At 48.7% G+C, this 13,674-nt stretch overlaps 1 protein-coding gene across 1 annotated transcript; it reads right to left on the bottom strand.

Annotated features, from left to right (window-relative positions):
- Positions 1 to 4,150: 4,150 nt before the first annotated feature.
- LOC8041444 (neprilysin-1-like) lies at positions 4,151 to 6,421 on the bottom strand. The gene has a single exon (XM_040223302.1). The coding sequence runs from the start codon at positions 6,419 to 6,421 to the stop codon at positions 4,151 to 4,153; it is 2,271 nt and encodes a 756-aa protein (XP_040079236.1).
- Positions 6,422 to 13,674: the final 7,253 nt, after the last annotated feature.

Below are 13,674 nucleotides of genomic sequence, written 5' to 3'. Positions count from 1 at the left end.
GCGACCACGTGACCTCGGGGGTCACGTGACCTCAGAGGGGTCACGTGACTTGGGGGTCACGTGACCTTCAAAGGGTCACGTGGGGTCATCTTGGGGTCACGTGACCTTGAGATGACCTTGGAAGGGGTCACGTGACCTCGAGGGGTCACGTGACCTTCAGGGGGTCACGTGACCTTGAGATGACCTTGGGAAAGGTCACGTGACCTTGGGGGTCACGTGACCTTGGGATGACCTTGGTTACGCCGACGCCGACGGCGACGGCGACGCCAACGGCGACGCCGACGGCGACGCCGCTCAAGCCGGGAACGGGCCCCTAAGAGCTGCGCTCTAAAAAATATTAAGTAGGAGTAATATTGCCTCTACGTCTTTATGCGACAAATGTAGTGGTCACCGGCCAAGTCGAATTCAAAAGAAGGCTGCCATGTATAGCAATCGCGTGAAGGTAGAGGAGGATGCGTAAGTGGTTTGGCTCTCGTGTTGCTGTTATTTGTGTGTTGTCCTTTATGTATTTCGGAATTCCTGTTAAAATATTTTGTTTGTTTTTTCTTTAAAATGACAATTTCTGTTGCCCACCCTCGTAGAAAATCAGTTCCTGTTCCTAGAAATAACAAAGTTAATTCCCGCTTTTCTTTGTTCCCGCTTTTCTTTGTATTTAGGGAATGAATAACGAGGTAAATAGCAGCGACACAGTTCGCTGTTGAAATTTTCTCGCAACCTAAAAAAAAAAAAACAGATTGTTTTTTTCCCCAAGCTTTCAGAACAAAAACCCACGTTTTCTTCTTCAAAAGTGTGTTAGTTTTAAAAACATAAACTGTCTTTTCACAAACTTCAAGAACAGAAACCCGCTTTTCTTTTTAGAAAAGCTTTGTTATTTCTAGGAACAAAAACTGTTTTTCTAGGCGGAAAGGGGGGGGGGGGGGGAGGCAACAGAAGTTTTGTTATATTACGAAAAGAAAAACAGAAAATATTATTTTTTACAGAAATTACAGAAACAGGGAAACAGACGAAAACAGACAATTTATGCCAAGAGCGCTAGCTGCTAAGCTCTTTTTGTTTTTTTACACAATTCGCTTTTTACAATGTAGAGCTCTCCTTCCTGAGCTCATACCGTCAGTTTGGCCATCACTTCAACCACGGATCAAGAACGCGCACGATGGGTAGACGAGCCCGCAAGCCTCAGCACGGGACCACAGGATCACTAGGATCTACGAAGATTCCCCGCACACACCAGGCAACCTAATATGTGTTGCTATAACGCAAAAAAAAAAACACCAAATGAACCAAAACTGGTGGAATTTCGGTTTGCATCAAAGGTTTAGAGTCTTAAACACCCACAACGCTCACAAACTTAAAAGGAACAACGCCATGTTGGCTAGATAACGACGAAACTTCCGAGCCTTCGAAAAACCGAAATTTCGTTTAAAAAGTTTCCGAAACTTCCGAAACAATCCGAAACCGAACCTCCGGAAGTTCGCGACATCACTAGCCAACGGGGTGATTGAAACCGAAACCATATGCCACGTGCTCCTCTGAGGCCAGCCAAGTCCTATAATGCAACGATCGCAGTGTTGTAGTGTTGCTTGCAGAGATTTTTGGATGCACAGGGAGTTCCCAAGAAACGAGAACCGTGTTTTTCGGCCCTGGTGAATGAGCTATGCGTCGCAGAAAGCTCCGTGAGAATATGACTCTAGTGGTTGGCATAAAACGCGAAATATTGAGAACATGACGTTACCTGGATCAAAATATAACTGAAAAAAAAAAACTATTTTCTTTATAAACTAACGTCCTCCGAGCCTACTATCGTCAAAACAGAACTCAGCATTGTGAACGCTTGTGGGACATATATCAGTGGAAAACACTTGTCAGCAAGAAAGAAGACATTGATTTCTTTCTTGCTGGCAAGTTTTGTTTCATTAAAATAGACGCTGCAGGCGCCCACAGTTTCATTTCTTGTTTTGACGATATTAGGCCTAGGTGGACGTCGGCTCATAGATAAACTTTGTTTTTCTCAATTATCTTTTGATCCAACTAACCTCATGTTTTGAAGCTTTCGCGTTCTATCCCAACCGCTAACGTAACATTCTCACAGGATTATGGCATTCTGTGACGCATAGTTTATCTACCCGGGCTTAAAAACACCGTCCTCGCTTCTCGGAAACTCCCTGTATATCAATTGAACACTGTGCCTCGCGCTCGATCGAGGCAGGTGACGTAAATATTCCAGAACGAGCAACTGTAGAAGACAAGCTGGACAACGCCAATATTCCGTTCACTCCTAAGCTGCGGTTCGGCAGACCAGCCGCCCGGCTCCCTTTTATCACCTGACTCCACTTTCTGCTTGAGCGGGAGCGGGAGCATGATCACGTACGGCAAGAGACAGAATTGATCCAACACTGCCAGCTTAGGGGTAGACGAAGTATAGATGAAAACAAAACAAACTGAGCAAAATAAACCGTCGCGGTCTCATCAATGAAAGCGTGGCTCGACTTCCTGGAATCCCTCGGACGTCTGCGAATCGGATTAACGGTTCCTCCTGGGTGGCGGCCCATTACCAAATCAAGGTCAGTGGAGCGTCGCTGCGACGCGCGTCGGGGGGCACCCAGCCGTGGGAGAACCACCGCCCTTTATCCGATCTTGACCCATTTGGACACGCTGCGAAGATGTCATCGTCGATGTCCAGAAGGACTTTCTGCTTTCGCACGCAAAGATTTTCGCGCGCAGGGCGATCGCCCTAGTCGTGGCTGCTTAATTAATGCCGTTAAAAGCATGCAGCAGCTTCGACCCTTTTCTGTATCCCCCGGGGATGGAGTGCTGCAAATTCCCGCATAAGCCCTACGGGTGGTCATTTGTAATTCGGACTTGGTCCTTGAGAAAGAAAAAATACTTTATTGTGGGATAAACGGGGGCATGCGCGTAGTAATGTTATGCAACATTCGAGACTCTATCGAGGTAATTAATATCGCCTGGGGGACACATCGAGATACATCTTACAATACTAGAAAGGAAAGAAGTCTCGATATTGTCAGGAAAGGAGGAGGACGAAACGCACGCTCGGTGAAGAAAGCGCGCGAGAGCGTGACTTTTTGAGCTCGCCTTCCTGAACGGTCGTGCTGTTAGCTTATCTACCTTTCCTGTGAACAACATCAACATTAAATCATCGTATTACTAACATTACTAACTATCGACACGTAGCATTCGTGTGCCTCTCAATTTCGTGTGATTGATAGTGAGTTTTAGAAGATCGTTTTCAGAGGCCCGCCATCGCTACGGGCGCGCGCTTCAGAGTAATCTTCGAAGTGGCAGCGCGAGCTCCTGCTACGCATGGCGTTGCCTGAAAACACGATCTACTAAAACTCCCTAATCTCGACATTATTTCGGAAGAGAGGATAACCGTATACCATTTTATGAACCAGAAAGTTATTAAGGACAATGCTACGATTAATTGAACATTTGTCGGAGATATTCGAGATTTGTTCATAGCGTAATCAATATATCTCGTGCGGAACACGAACACAAACTTCATTCAGGAAGTTCGTATAGTTCGAAACAAGACGCTAAGTTTGCACCTCCAAGCAGGTTGACATCTTCGTGCTGTTGTAAATATATCTTTTACTATATTAAAGACGTTGGTCCAGGATTACCTAATAATGTCGACAGGATATAATACCGAATTTCAGACCCGCCTTCTCTTTGCGGTTGTATTGCTGGCGATATCAAAAGTCGTTCCCGATGTTCGATCTAACTAAAACGCTCAAATATGCTTTATGCTATCTATTACTGAATGTATACAGCAAAGTAGCAGACCGGGACGACATGAAGCCGGAATAAAATAATACATAAAGCTAAATTTTCAATTAAGATTTTCCTTTCAATGTTTATTCCCATACAAAAAATGCAAAATTCGAGTGAGGTGCTGTACTTTTTCAGCAGTTAATTAATTATGTTAAAATAAATATTTTTTAGAACTCCGGAGCATGCATGCATCAACATATTTTGTTTTTTGTCTATTTTTGGTAAGTTTTTACATAGTGCCCATATCTAACGTGCCAAAATAATTAATTAATGTTTTCGTTGTTTTACCAGTCAGGATTTATGCACAGGATTCTTATTTGAACATTTTCCTCTGTGCTAGAAAAATTCCTTGCACATGCTATCGGGGAGAACTTCCGGGCGGCTCACATTTTCTCTTAGGGTTCATAAAGGAGTTCCTGGAACATTGAAAAGCCGCCGCAAATTCTCGCATATGCCTGAGAGGACCATTGACTCGGTACCATCCTGGACTCGTATAACTATACTTTAGTACGTACTCAAAGAATCTTGGATTGTGATTCTCGCAGAAGTTCATAGCGTAGTACAGAAAAAATAATTGATCCGAGCTGATTCGTGAAGCCTTGGCGAACCTAAAGCTTGACACGTCTTTTAGCAACTCGTATTGGTAAGCCGCAAAGGCCAGCTTGACGGCAAGGAGGTCCGCCATGTCCGACAGTGACGTCTTGTCGGTGTCCAGGTTTCTTGGGAAGAGCGGCGAAGACATCAGGGCGTAGCTCTTCTGCAGGCATCCGCGCAGGTTTTCGAGGACAGAGGCCGGGTCGGAAGATGTGGTGTTTAAATAGAAACTGTAGGCCAGATAGTAGGTGTACTTCACGAAGCTGTAGTAGATTCGGACGCCGGCACGAGGAATGTGGAACTTCCAAAGTTTAGGGTCGTGGGGGATGCCGAAGTCAAATACCGGTAGCGGAATCTCGAGAATTTTGAATGGAGCCTCGAGGCGTGGCCAGGTTTCAAGGAATCCTGACCTCCAGCCGGTCGTCGGTTCATAGTCGGACATTTTAGGCAGATATCTTCGTCTCCTAGCAGACCGTCGAAGCCAAAAAAAGAACGAGGAAATGAGACTGCTAGGATTCGCGGAGTCAAGGTCCCTGAGATACTCGTACCTGAATGACTTCTGCAAGAGCGCTTTTGGTACCAGCGGCTGCCAGCTAACACTGGCGACATTGGAGAGAACGTAGCCACCGAATTCTTTCGAAAACCAACGCTCAAACTTACGTTGAATGTAACTCAACAGCGTAAAGTTCAGGTTTCTCAGAACAAGGTCTTGAAGCGTGGTCCATGTTAGCCTACTCACGGATCTATTGTAAGCCAGAAACATGGTAAGGTAAGGCTCGAACTGATTGAGAAGCCTGACGCAGTAATGGGCGGGAAGAAGTCGCTCCAGCAATTTTGGATTCCTGCCGTAGGCGATCGAGGCCAGTCGTTGTCTCAACGTTTCGTTGGCCAGCAACGGTGACAGTGCAACGTGTATTCGGAACACAAGATAGTTCAGCAAATCCGGCCTGTTGAGTTGCTGCTCAGCATCACCCGTGAAACTCGTCAGGTACTCAGGGTTGGGCATCTTGATAAACTGATTGAGAGCGACAAGTTTCTCTCCGAAAGCATATTCAGCCAGGAGCGGCCAGTGAATAAGCCCTGGCGGTGGCAAACGGTCTAGGTGTATAGTAGTGCATCGCCTCAACAACTGGGAGCATTCTAGGTTCTTCTTTGGAGCTTTGCGGTTGGCGAGGTTCATCTCCACGAGGGCGATGTTTGTATCTGATGGCTCCTGTAGATGCACCATCAGAGCCCTGTACGCGTTGGCCAAGAACGTGAACTCGGAAAGAGACCCTTCGGAGTTGCCCACCAGAAGCTCTGGTTCCCCAATGAACATGGACGGTCTACCTTCTTCGGGGTCTTCGAGCACCTTGAACTGAAAGAGGCTGTCCAGCTCCAGAAGCCGATGGAGCGTACCGACTATAGAAGACAGCTCGGCCGCGGTCACTTTGTCTAACCTAGAGTACGGCCAACTCTGGAAACCAATCATGTAGAGAAAAGCGTTGCTAACCTCGTGGAAGAGGTTCTCGGGTGGATTTACGCAGCTGTCAAAGAGCAACTTAGCGTCGGGCACCTCGTCATTCTTCTGACTTAGCACGCTCACTAGGAACCTGGTGTAGCGGTCCAGGAGGTCGTAGTCGACAGACGTCTTGCCTTGAGCATCGCTTGGTTGGTGCTTCGTCATCCACACGGAGCAGACGTACTGATAGAAGTCCTCGCAAGGGTCTACCGAGACGTTTACAACCGATAAGAGACGGCCAGCTTCTCGGTCGCATTGCTTGGAGCGGCAAAGGTCGTGGTTGCGGATAGGTGGTGCTTTTTCGCTGGAATGATCTCCGGTCGAGTTGAAAGGAAGGCCGACCAGCGCGAACTCGTCCGTGAAGTTGAAGGCTACATACACCGGCTCTGGAGTCTTGGGGACGATGAGGTAGCTGACCACTCCCATGCAAACGATGGTGATGACGACCAGGAGCACTGAGTAAGAAACGTAGTTACAGATGCGCAGAGAACAGTGGGCACTCTTGAAGATGAGCGACCGATCCTCGAAAGGCATGTTCTGAAAGTCCCTCTTCTTCCTTTTCTTTCGCCCTTCGGCGATTTTATTTTGTCGTTCTTAAACCAACTGTGGGAGACTGGTTACCGAGTGGGCTAGCGCACACCAGCTCGGAGCACGTGGAGCAAAAGCTCGCGCTGCAGGACCCAGGGATCCTGGGTTCAATCCCCGCCCCTGCCCGTTTCGATCTGGATGAATCGTACAGGCGTGCGGTCGTGTATCAATGCTGCGTGGTGCACGTTAAAGAACCCAGACTAGAGGTTGTACTGCAGTGGCTAAATTTCGCTTCCATTTTATAATGGTGATTTTTTCTGCATCCCGCGACCACTGCAACTTGTGTAAGTCTTATGTGGCAAAGTGAAGTCGGGTGATGCTTGGTGTCCACTTTTGAGAACAACCAACCGTTCTATTTTTTCAAGTCACTAAGCGGCATTCTCCGTCAAAGTTGGAAATTATGTGCTTCATTGCGTGGACACAAATAATTGGTGTTAGCAAATTATTATGTATAGTCCTTGGACGACAACTAACACCAAATCAACTGTCCCTGCATTGTCGCTCACCTGCTTTGTCGTGCTTACCTCCCGTCGAGGTGATGGGGATCAGGAGCTTCTGGGTAATGTCAGCTCCAGGAGCAAAAGCCGCCGAGGATAATCCTTAATGTCCCTCGGACGCTCCTCGAGACGTGGTCAAAGGTCGTTCGGCACAAACTCTTGCAAGCCAATTCACTAGTACCGGCACCTGCAGCAGACATGGTTGGTCTCATGCAGTAGCAGAGTGGTTTTCGGTCGACCATTCGCAACACCTCCGTTTTCCTCGGCGTACTTTGTTCAGCGAGAACCTACATTGGCTCTTTCCGATTTCGGGAATGCTTCGGCGTTGGGGTGTCTCGTTGAATTGGCATTGAATACTAACGGGTAGTCGGTGGTGGACGTCGTGACTTTGTGGCATAGGTCACCCTCGGTTCGTCAGATGCCGCTTTGCTCAAAGAAGTCTTTAGTTGAAATGCCTGTCGAACTTGTTCCGAAACAATCTCGGCAATCAAAATAAAAGCTGCGCAACTGATTGCAAAAAGTAGCTCCCTGATCTCCTCCCGGAAAACAATGTGGATGATGTTGCGGATGCCTGGGAGTCTGGCATCGAAGTTATAGCTGGATGACTCGAGTGTCGAGATGCTGGGTAGTTGTTGATAGTGACAGGCTCGGGCCTGCAGTGTACATTCAATGTTGGAAGCCTCGGTGATATGAACCCTTCGACTGTTGTCGTGGAGTTGCGGGCAAGGCTGCCGAAAGTGCTGTCCCTGACATGAGGGGCATGGAACTCTTAGCTTCTCGACTTCTGTAGCACCAGGGTTGCCGTGGGTGCTCGATCAGGCGCAAAACATCCTCCACGAAGGCAGCGACGCTCTTGTTGGGGCCGTGTCCTGGACAGAATCAGGAATTCGGCTCTCTCTCGTCAATGTTGGCTGATGAACGTGCACTTCAGCTCGATCTTGCAAACTTCCCATGATGTTGAGGAGGATTCGTGGTTCTCCAACCAGTGCCTGACAGTTTCTTCCATGAGAAGTATAGGTTCTGCAGGAGCTGGTTGTTTGTCCACCAACTGTGACAGGCAGCACTGTCATATTGTTCAATCCAGCCCTCGACGTCTTCATAACCATGCGTGAAAGGGCGTCGGAGTGTGAGGTGCGATGGACATACAAACAATGGTGGGAGCTGATGCGGTTTGTCATTGTTGGTTTAATCAGCTTCGGTTTTTCTGGCAAAAGACAGAATTCCGATGGTTCCTGCTGGTAGCAGCGACCGACTCGGATTTCAGGTTCTTCGTGGTGCATTTTCGAGGTTCGTCCTTGCGACACTTGCTCGTCTTGTGGTCTTTCTGCTGGGCTCGGGATAGGACTTGGTACATGGCTCGCTGGGGGTTTAATTAAGACGCGGGATAGTCCGCCACCCGTGTCCCGCTATCAGGCAACTCGGCTGAGGAGCCGCCAAGGTGCACACAGAGTGAAGGGCTATGGGTGAAGTACCCAGCACCTCCACCAGAACATACGATGACAGCTGAGCATGGCCTCGAACTTTCCAGAATAGTAAATATTGATAGAAGATAGGACTGGAGCAAGTATCCGTGACAATATGACAAAACTGACAGAAGAGTGGCTACCCTGACCACTAAAGAAGCTGCATTGCTTTAGTGGCATTCTGTCCGATTAAATTCTCTCCCTCGGTGTTTGCGACTGCCGTGGATGAACTTAACTGAAATGAATGTGGGACCACTTTTCTGGTAATGGGCCGCTGCAGACAGTCGTCGCAAAGCGGCGTGAACGGGTGGACTGGGTAGGTAACACGCACAATGAAATGTCCATACGGTTTGCTATTCGCGTAACGAGTGTTGATGAAACTTTTTCGTCGACGAAGCGTGCGACAGACCAGCGGAATCAATATCAACTGCAACACTTGTGCTCCGTGAAAGTGCACGTCTACGCCGGAACAATTTGGGAAGCAGCACATCACCTAAAGCATGGCACAGGAACTACCAGCTTGAAGGCAGCTCTTCGGTGCGCCGCACACCTGTGCTCCGTGAAAGTGCACGTCTACGCCGGAACAATTTGGGAAGCAGCACAGCATCATTTAGCACGGCACGGGAAATACCACCTTCAAGGCAGCTCTCCGGTGCGCCGCACAACCAAAGTGAGCCTTCGGTCATTTGAACGAAGCTGCACCACGATTGTACACTGCCAAGCACGATTCGCGCAATTTCCGTCGCTAAACTGTGTGTCCAAATAGATTGCACATGCTTCACCACAGACCTCGAAGATTCCGATGGTCAACGAGAGCACAGAAACGTCGCCTTAAATTTTATCCTAGCGGTATCCGAATCAATCCGAGGTCCGAGCAACGTAGGGCAGATTGTCTCTTCCGTGGCAATAACCCCGTCGGTCACCAGCGAAATGCACACCGTTCCTCCGTATCTTCACGTTATACCTACGTCAGACACCACGCTGAACTCTGAAGTCGTTTTCGACCGCCCTAATATGACGGCTTTCGCGTCTGAAATCAGCTCGCCGAGACGAACGACAAGTCGACAACTAACAAAGCATCCGACAAGCTCCGGCCCAGCTGGGGCCAGCCGCTGCATGGACGCTGCCATCTTTCCTGTGAAGTCGCGTATTTGGTTTGGTCATGTGACGAGTAGTCAATTTTGAGTACAATGGCAGCCACCTTATGGGGGTCACTTTCGAGTGCAGACCGGAACCCCGGTTTATCACTCTAAGCCCTTCTACCTCGTTGACATTAGGCGCAGATCTCAATCAATCATCCCGAGGCAGCACTTGTAAGATTATGTATTGTTCGGGACGACAAATTTTAAATCTCGAAATTCGAATGCAGAATTCTTGGCGCGCTTTTTAGTCCGTCAAATTTATGGAATTATCAAGGCTGCTTCCCTCTAATCAGAGAAGAGCTTGAAAGAGAGTGTTGAAACAGCTTTGGGTTTCTTTGTGGAAGCCGTACAAACAGGATGACTCCCTTCCCCCACAAAATAAAACAAAAGTAAAATCAAACGGCCTGACTCACAAAAATTGGAAGGTCTGTTATGGTATCCCTAAGACGACTTGAAGGCGAAAGCCTGGGTGGTGACGCATTAAAGTCAGGCACATGATTTACTTTGTTTCACGTAATGTTTTTTTACATTCTCTTTTTTCACGACCTCGAGGGCGATCTTAAGGACAACCTCAAGGACTACGTTGAGAATGACGTCCTAAAGGTCGACGTTAAAGACGACGTCTAAAACAACTTCTAGGACGACCTCTAGGGCGACCTCTAGGACGTCTAGGACGACCTCTAGCGCGATCTTCAGGAGGCCTTCAAGGACGGCGTCAAGGTCGACGTCCAGAAGAAACTCTAGGATGGCGTCAAGGTCGTCAGGTCCTTCGAAGAGTGTGCAATTGCGAAGGAGTGTGCGTGCAGAATTTTTTTTATACCCTTCGTGTGGACAGGTTTTCGCTCAAGGGCTTTCAAGATCGACTGAACGATGAGACATATAAGGCTTTCACCTTAATAAAAACACTCCAAGTCCGGTCCTTACACGACGACCACGAAATAGACGCACAACGACTGAATCCCGAAGGGGAACGTAAATTACATCCACGACAGACCCCACTATTCCCTAAAGAGCGCTGCCCTGTCCACGAAGAGAACACTTCGCGGTCAAGTACGATGACAGATCCCCCACTCTTTCCCCTTCTCCTCTTGGCGTGCTTTACTAGTCTAAGATGCTGAAAATTTTCGGTGAAAACCGAATTTACAAAAATGGATTCGGCATACTTTTATCGGTGTTTATCGGCAAAACCTAAAACGCCGACCACATAAACATCTGTGGATAAAATTGTATTATGAGGCTAGGTAAAGCTACGCCCTCGTGCCGAGAGACGTTGGAGCACGTGCACTTTGCAAATACACAAAAAAACGATAATCGGGCGACAGGCGGTGAAATGACCAAGGTGTCATCAGTCAACACAAGGACCGGCTTGCTCCGCACTAGCGAGTCTGAAGGCACAGACGGTGGAGATGACGAGGCGACAGCGCACGGCGCAGCCAGGCACCAGGCCGGGGCAAGTGCAGGAGTCCAAAACTCCAGGCCCGACCGTGGCCGGGGATTGTGTGTGCGTGCTTGGGGGTGGTGGGAATTGGCGCAATAGCACGTCTGCGCGTCTGGCGCGTTACAGCAATGTTGTGTTCCTAAATCTTACTCGAGCGGATCCGAATTACTTCGGCGGTTCATGTCACGCATGTCGGGCGACCACACCGATAGAACAACGCAAAACGCCGAGTCAGATCAAGTATGTTTGGAATGCGACCCAACACTACTCAAGGCAGCCCAGTCTGTATACGTGGGTCCGTGGTTTATGAGCCTCTGTCCACTCGCGCCATGCGCATGGAAGCAATCTGTCGCTGTTGCGTTGCCGCCTCAGGCACGTTGATATTTTTATTTAAACGGAAAAGTTCGGTTGATTGAGCATCTGGTTTTAATTTAATTCAGGCTTCTTGCTATTCATTACGTGCAATGCTTATATGAGAATAAAACACCATGGCCTTCGGCACTGATCTCTAGGGCCATGAGCTCCATGAGCAGACCACAGCGTCTCATTTTATCTCCGCTAGATGGAAGCAGGAGCGGCGAGTGTACTGCTGGCGGCGCGCGTGTGCGCAAATTGTCTAGACTGTGACGCATACTACATTGGGGAGACCGGTCGGAGGCACTGCACCCGCCTAAAAGAACACAAAAGGAACGCGGCGAAGGCCACGCAGTCTACAAGAGCGAAGACGGAACTCGTAGACCATTGTTGAATACGGGTCGCAGTTTCGACTTTGAGAATGCATCCACTCTGGCGCGTGAGCAAAGGTGGGGTCCACGCAGGTTCGTGGAATCATGGTTCATCCGAAGTGACTCATCGGCTTGCAACTCCAACCGCGCCCCCCCCCCCCCCCCCCCCCCCCCCTGATGTGTACGCGAACTTGCTGTTGAAGTTTTTTCGCTCATTCCCGCTTGAAGATTTCACTGATGATGTTTCCCGCATGGGAGACGAAACGTTTGATTAAATTGTTTATCTTGTTATGTAACGTCGGCGCAGTCTTTTTGATCAGGCACATGTATGCAGGCACAAATCAGGCACAAATCGAACTGTTCTTAAACGTATAGTATTCGCAAGTTCCAGCGTTAGTCGGTATCGTGGAAAGTGTATCTGTTCTCGTCTGATCATTGCCTTGCTAGAGACGTGAATCATTTCAAGCAGCGCAAACTGTGAAGCTGCTGTCGAAGGGTTCATACGTAAGAAATGTCCTCCCGCAAAGATAGAAAAGGATTTCAATGCGGATTGACGAAGTCTCGTCTCAACCTCCGACGTCCGCAAAAGTGTTCTTCCAGCTCTCTGCATTCCATGACCGAAATCTGATTCCAGCTTCTGACGGATTATACGCGTCGCGCTTCGGCCCCCGCCGGCCCCGCTCCCAGCACCGGCGAAGCGTGCTTCGTACGGAATCAGACTCTGCCAACCTAGTCAAAACCACGTCGTTAGCGAACTCGCACGATTCTGCTGAACCGGACGATCACGTCAGAACTTCCTCTGGAGAGATTATCGACCACACCACACGACTGCCAGAGCTGGCATGAGTACAAAGACGTAAAGCCAGCAAGAATGAGCAGACTCTCTCATCTGATGCCATGAACTCGGAATGGATGTTTTGCGCGAGGTATCGTTAGTGACGTCACGATTTGTTGACACTGGCGGAGGACAAAAAAATCGACTTTACAAAGACATGGAAAAGCACCTGATTGAGGAGGCGTTCAACACAATGCATCATGCAATCGCTTTCCAATGAACACGCTCGAGCGTACAATCAAACGCTTCATAAAGCAGCTCAGCTAACTGCGTAAGCATGTAAAAATGAGCACCGAGACCGTTTTACCAAAAGTGTTTTACTTGGCATCAGCACGTACGTGTGCAGTATGCTAAATGAAACAACGTTGCAGAAACGTTGTTGTTCATGCTTTATTCAACAATCGCGAAGTTTGTTACGAACCACTGGCGCAGATAGTTGTTGCTCAGTAACTACGTCCTTGCAGCAAAGCCACAAAAATATCTTCACATCTTACCGAATGTGCTCTTGGACTTTCAAAACGCAAAATAAAGCCACATTTAGCCTACCTTTGTTGTCAGAACTAATCTTCAAAGTCTCCACAAAACCACGTGTTTATCATCCGTCAAGACAGTTCAGAAGTAGCCCGATCCCTTGCCCGTCAACTTTTCCGACCACTGGTATGCTCGTAGTCTTCGCTAAGGACCATCCACGCGTCGAACACGCACACACGCTAACACCGTGCAGGAGGCATTCTCCACTGCCGACACGGTGCGAAGCTTCAAACCAGGCAAAGCGAGCAGCGTCGTTCGGCGGATCCGGCGACGAGCGGACGCATGGTCGAGCGCCGCCGATCCCAGTTGAGCTTTCGAGCTTCCAGTGGCTTGAAAAATATTCTGCAGGTTGGTCTTTGAGCGCCGCGTGGTGGGAAGTCTTGAAACTAGCGCGAATGTCTCGGAATCTTGGCCTTGCGTAATTCGGTGCGGTAGCGGCGCTGGGGATCAGCAGATCACGGTACCTCTGTTTCTCGAACTAGCATCGTCTTATGTGCCGGTCGTCCTTCATTATAAACCTCCCTCGCCTAGGCTTCGTACCTGCTCGAGTGAAATTAATCATCCTTAA

This window comes from Ixodes scapularis, unplaced genomic scaffold (assembly GCF_016920785.2).
Source record: "Ixodes scapularis isolate PalLabHiFi unplaced genomic scaffold, ASM1692078v2 PGA_scaffold1__304_contigs__length_218370807, whole genome shotgun sequence".
Classification (NCBI taxonomy): Eukaryota; Metazoa; Arthropoda; class Arachnida; order Ixodida; family Ixodidae; genus Ixodes; species Ixodes scapularis.
Note: the sequence above shows the minus strand (reverse complement) of the source record. Positions and strands in the feature narration are given on the sequence as shown.

Excerpts from the sequence above, each read along its gene's own strand:
- LOC8041444 (XM_040223302.1), bottom strand. The coding sequence starts at position 6,421 with ATGCCTTTCGAGGATCGGTCGCTCATCTTCAAGAGTGCCCACTGTTCT.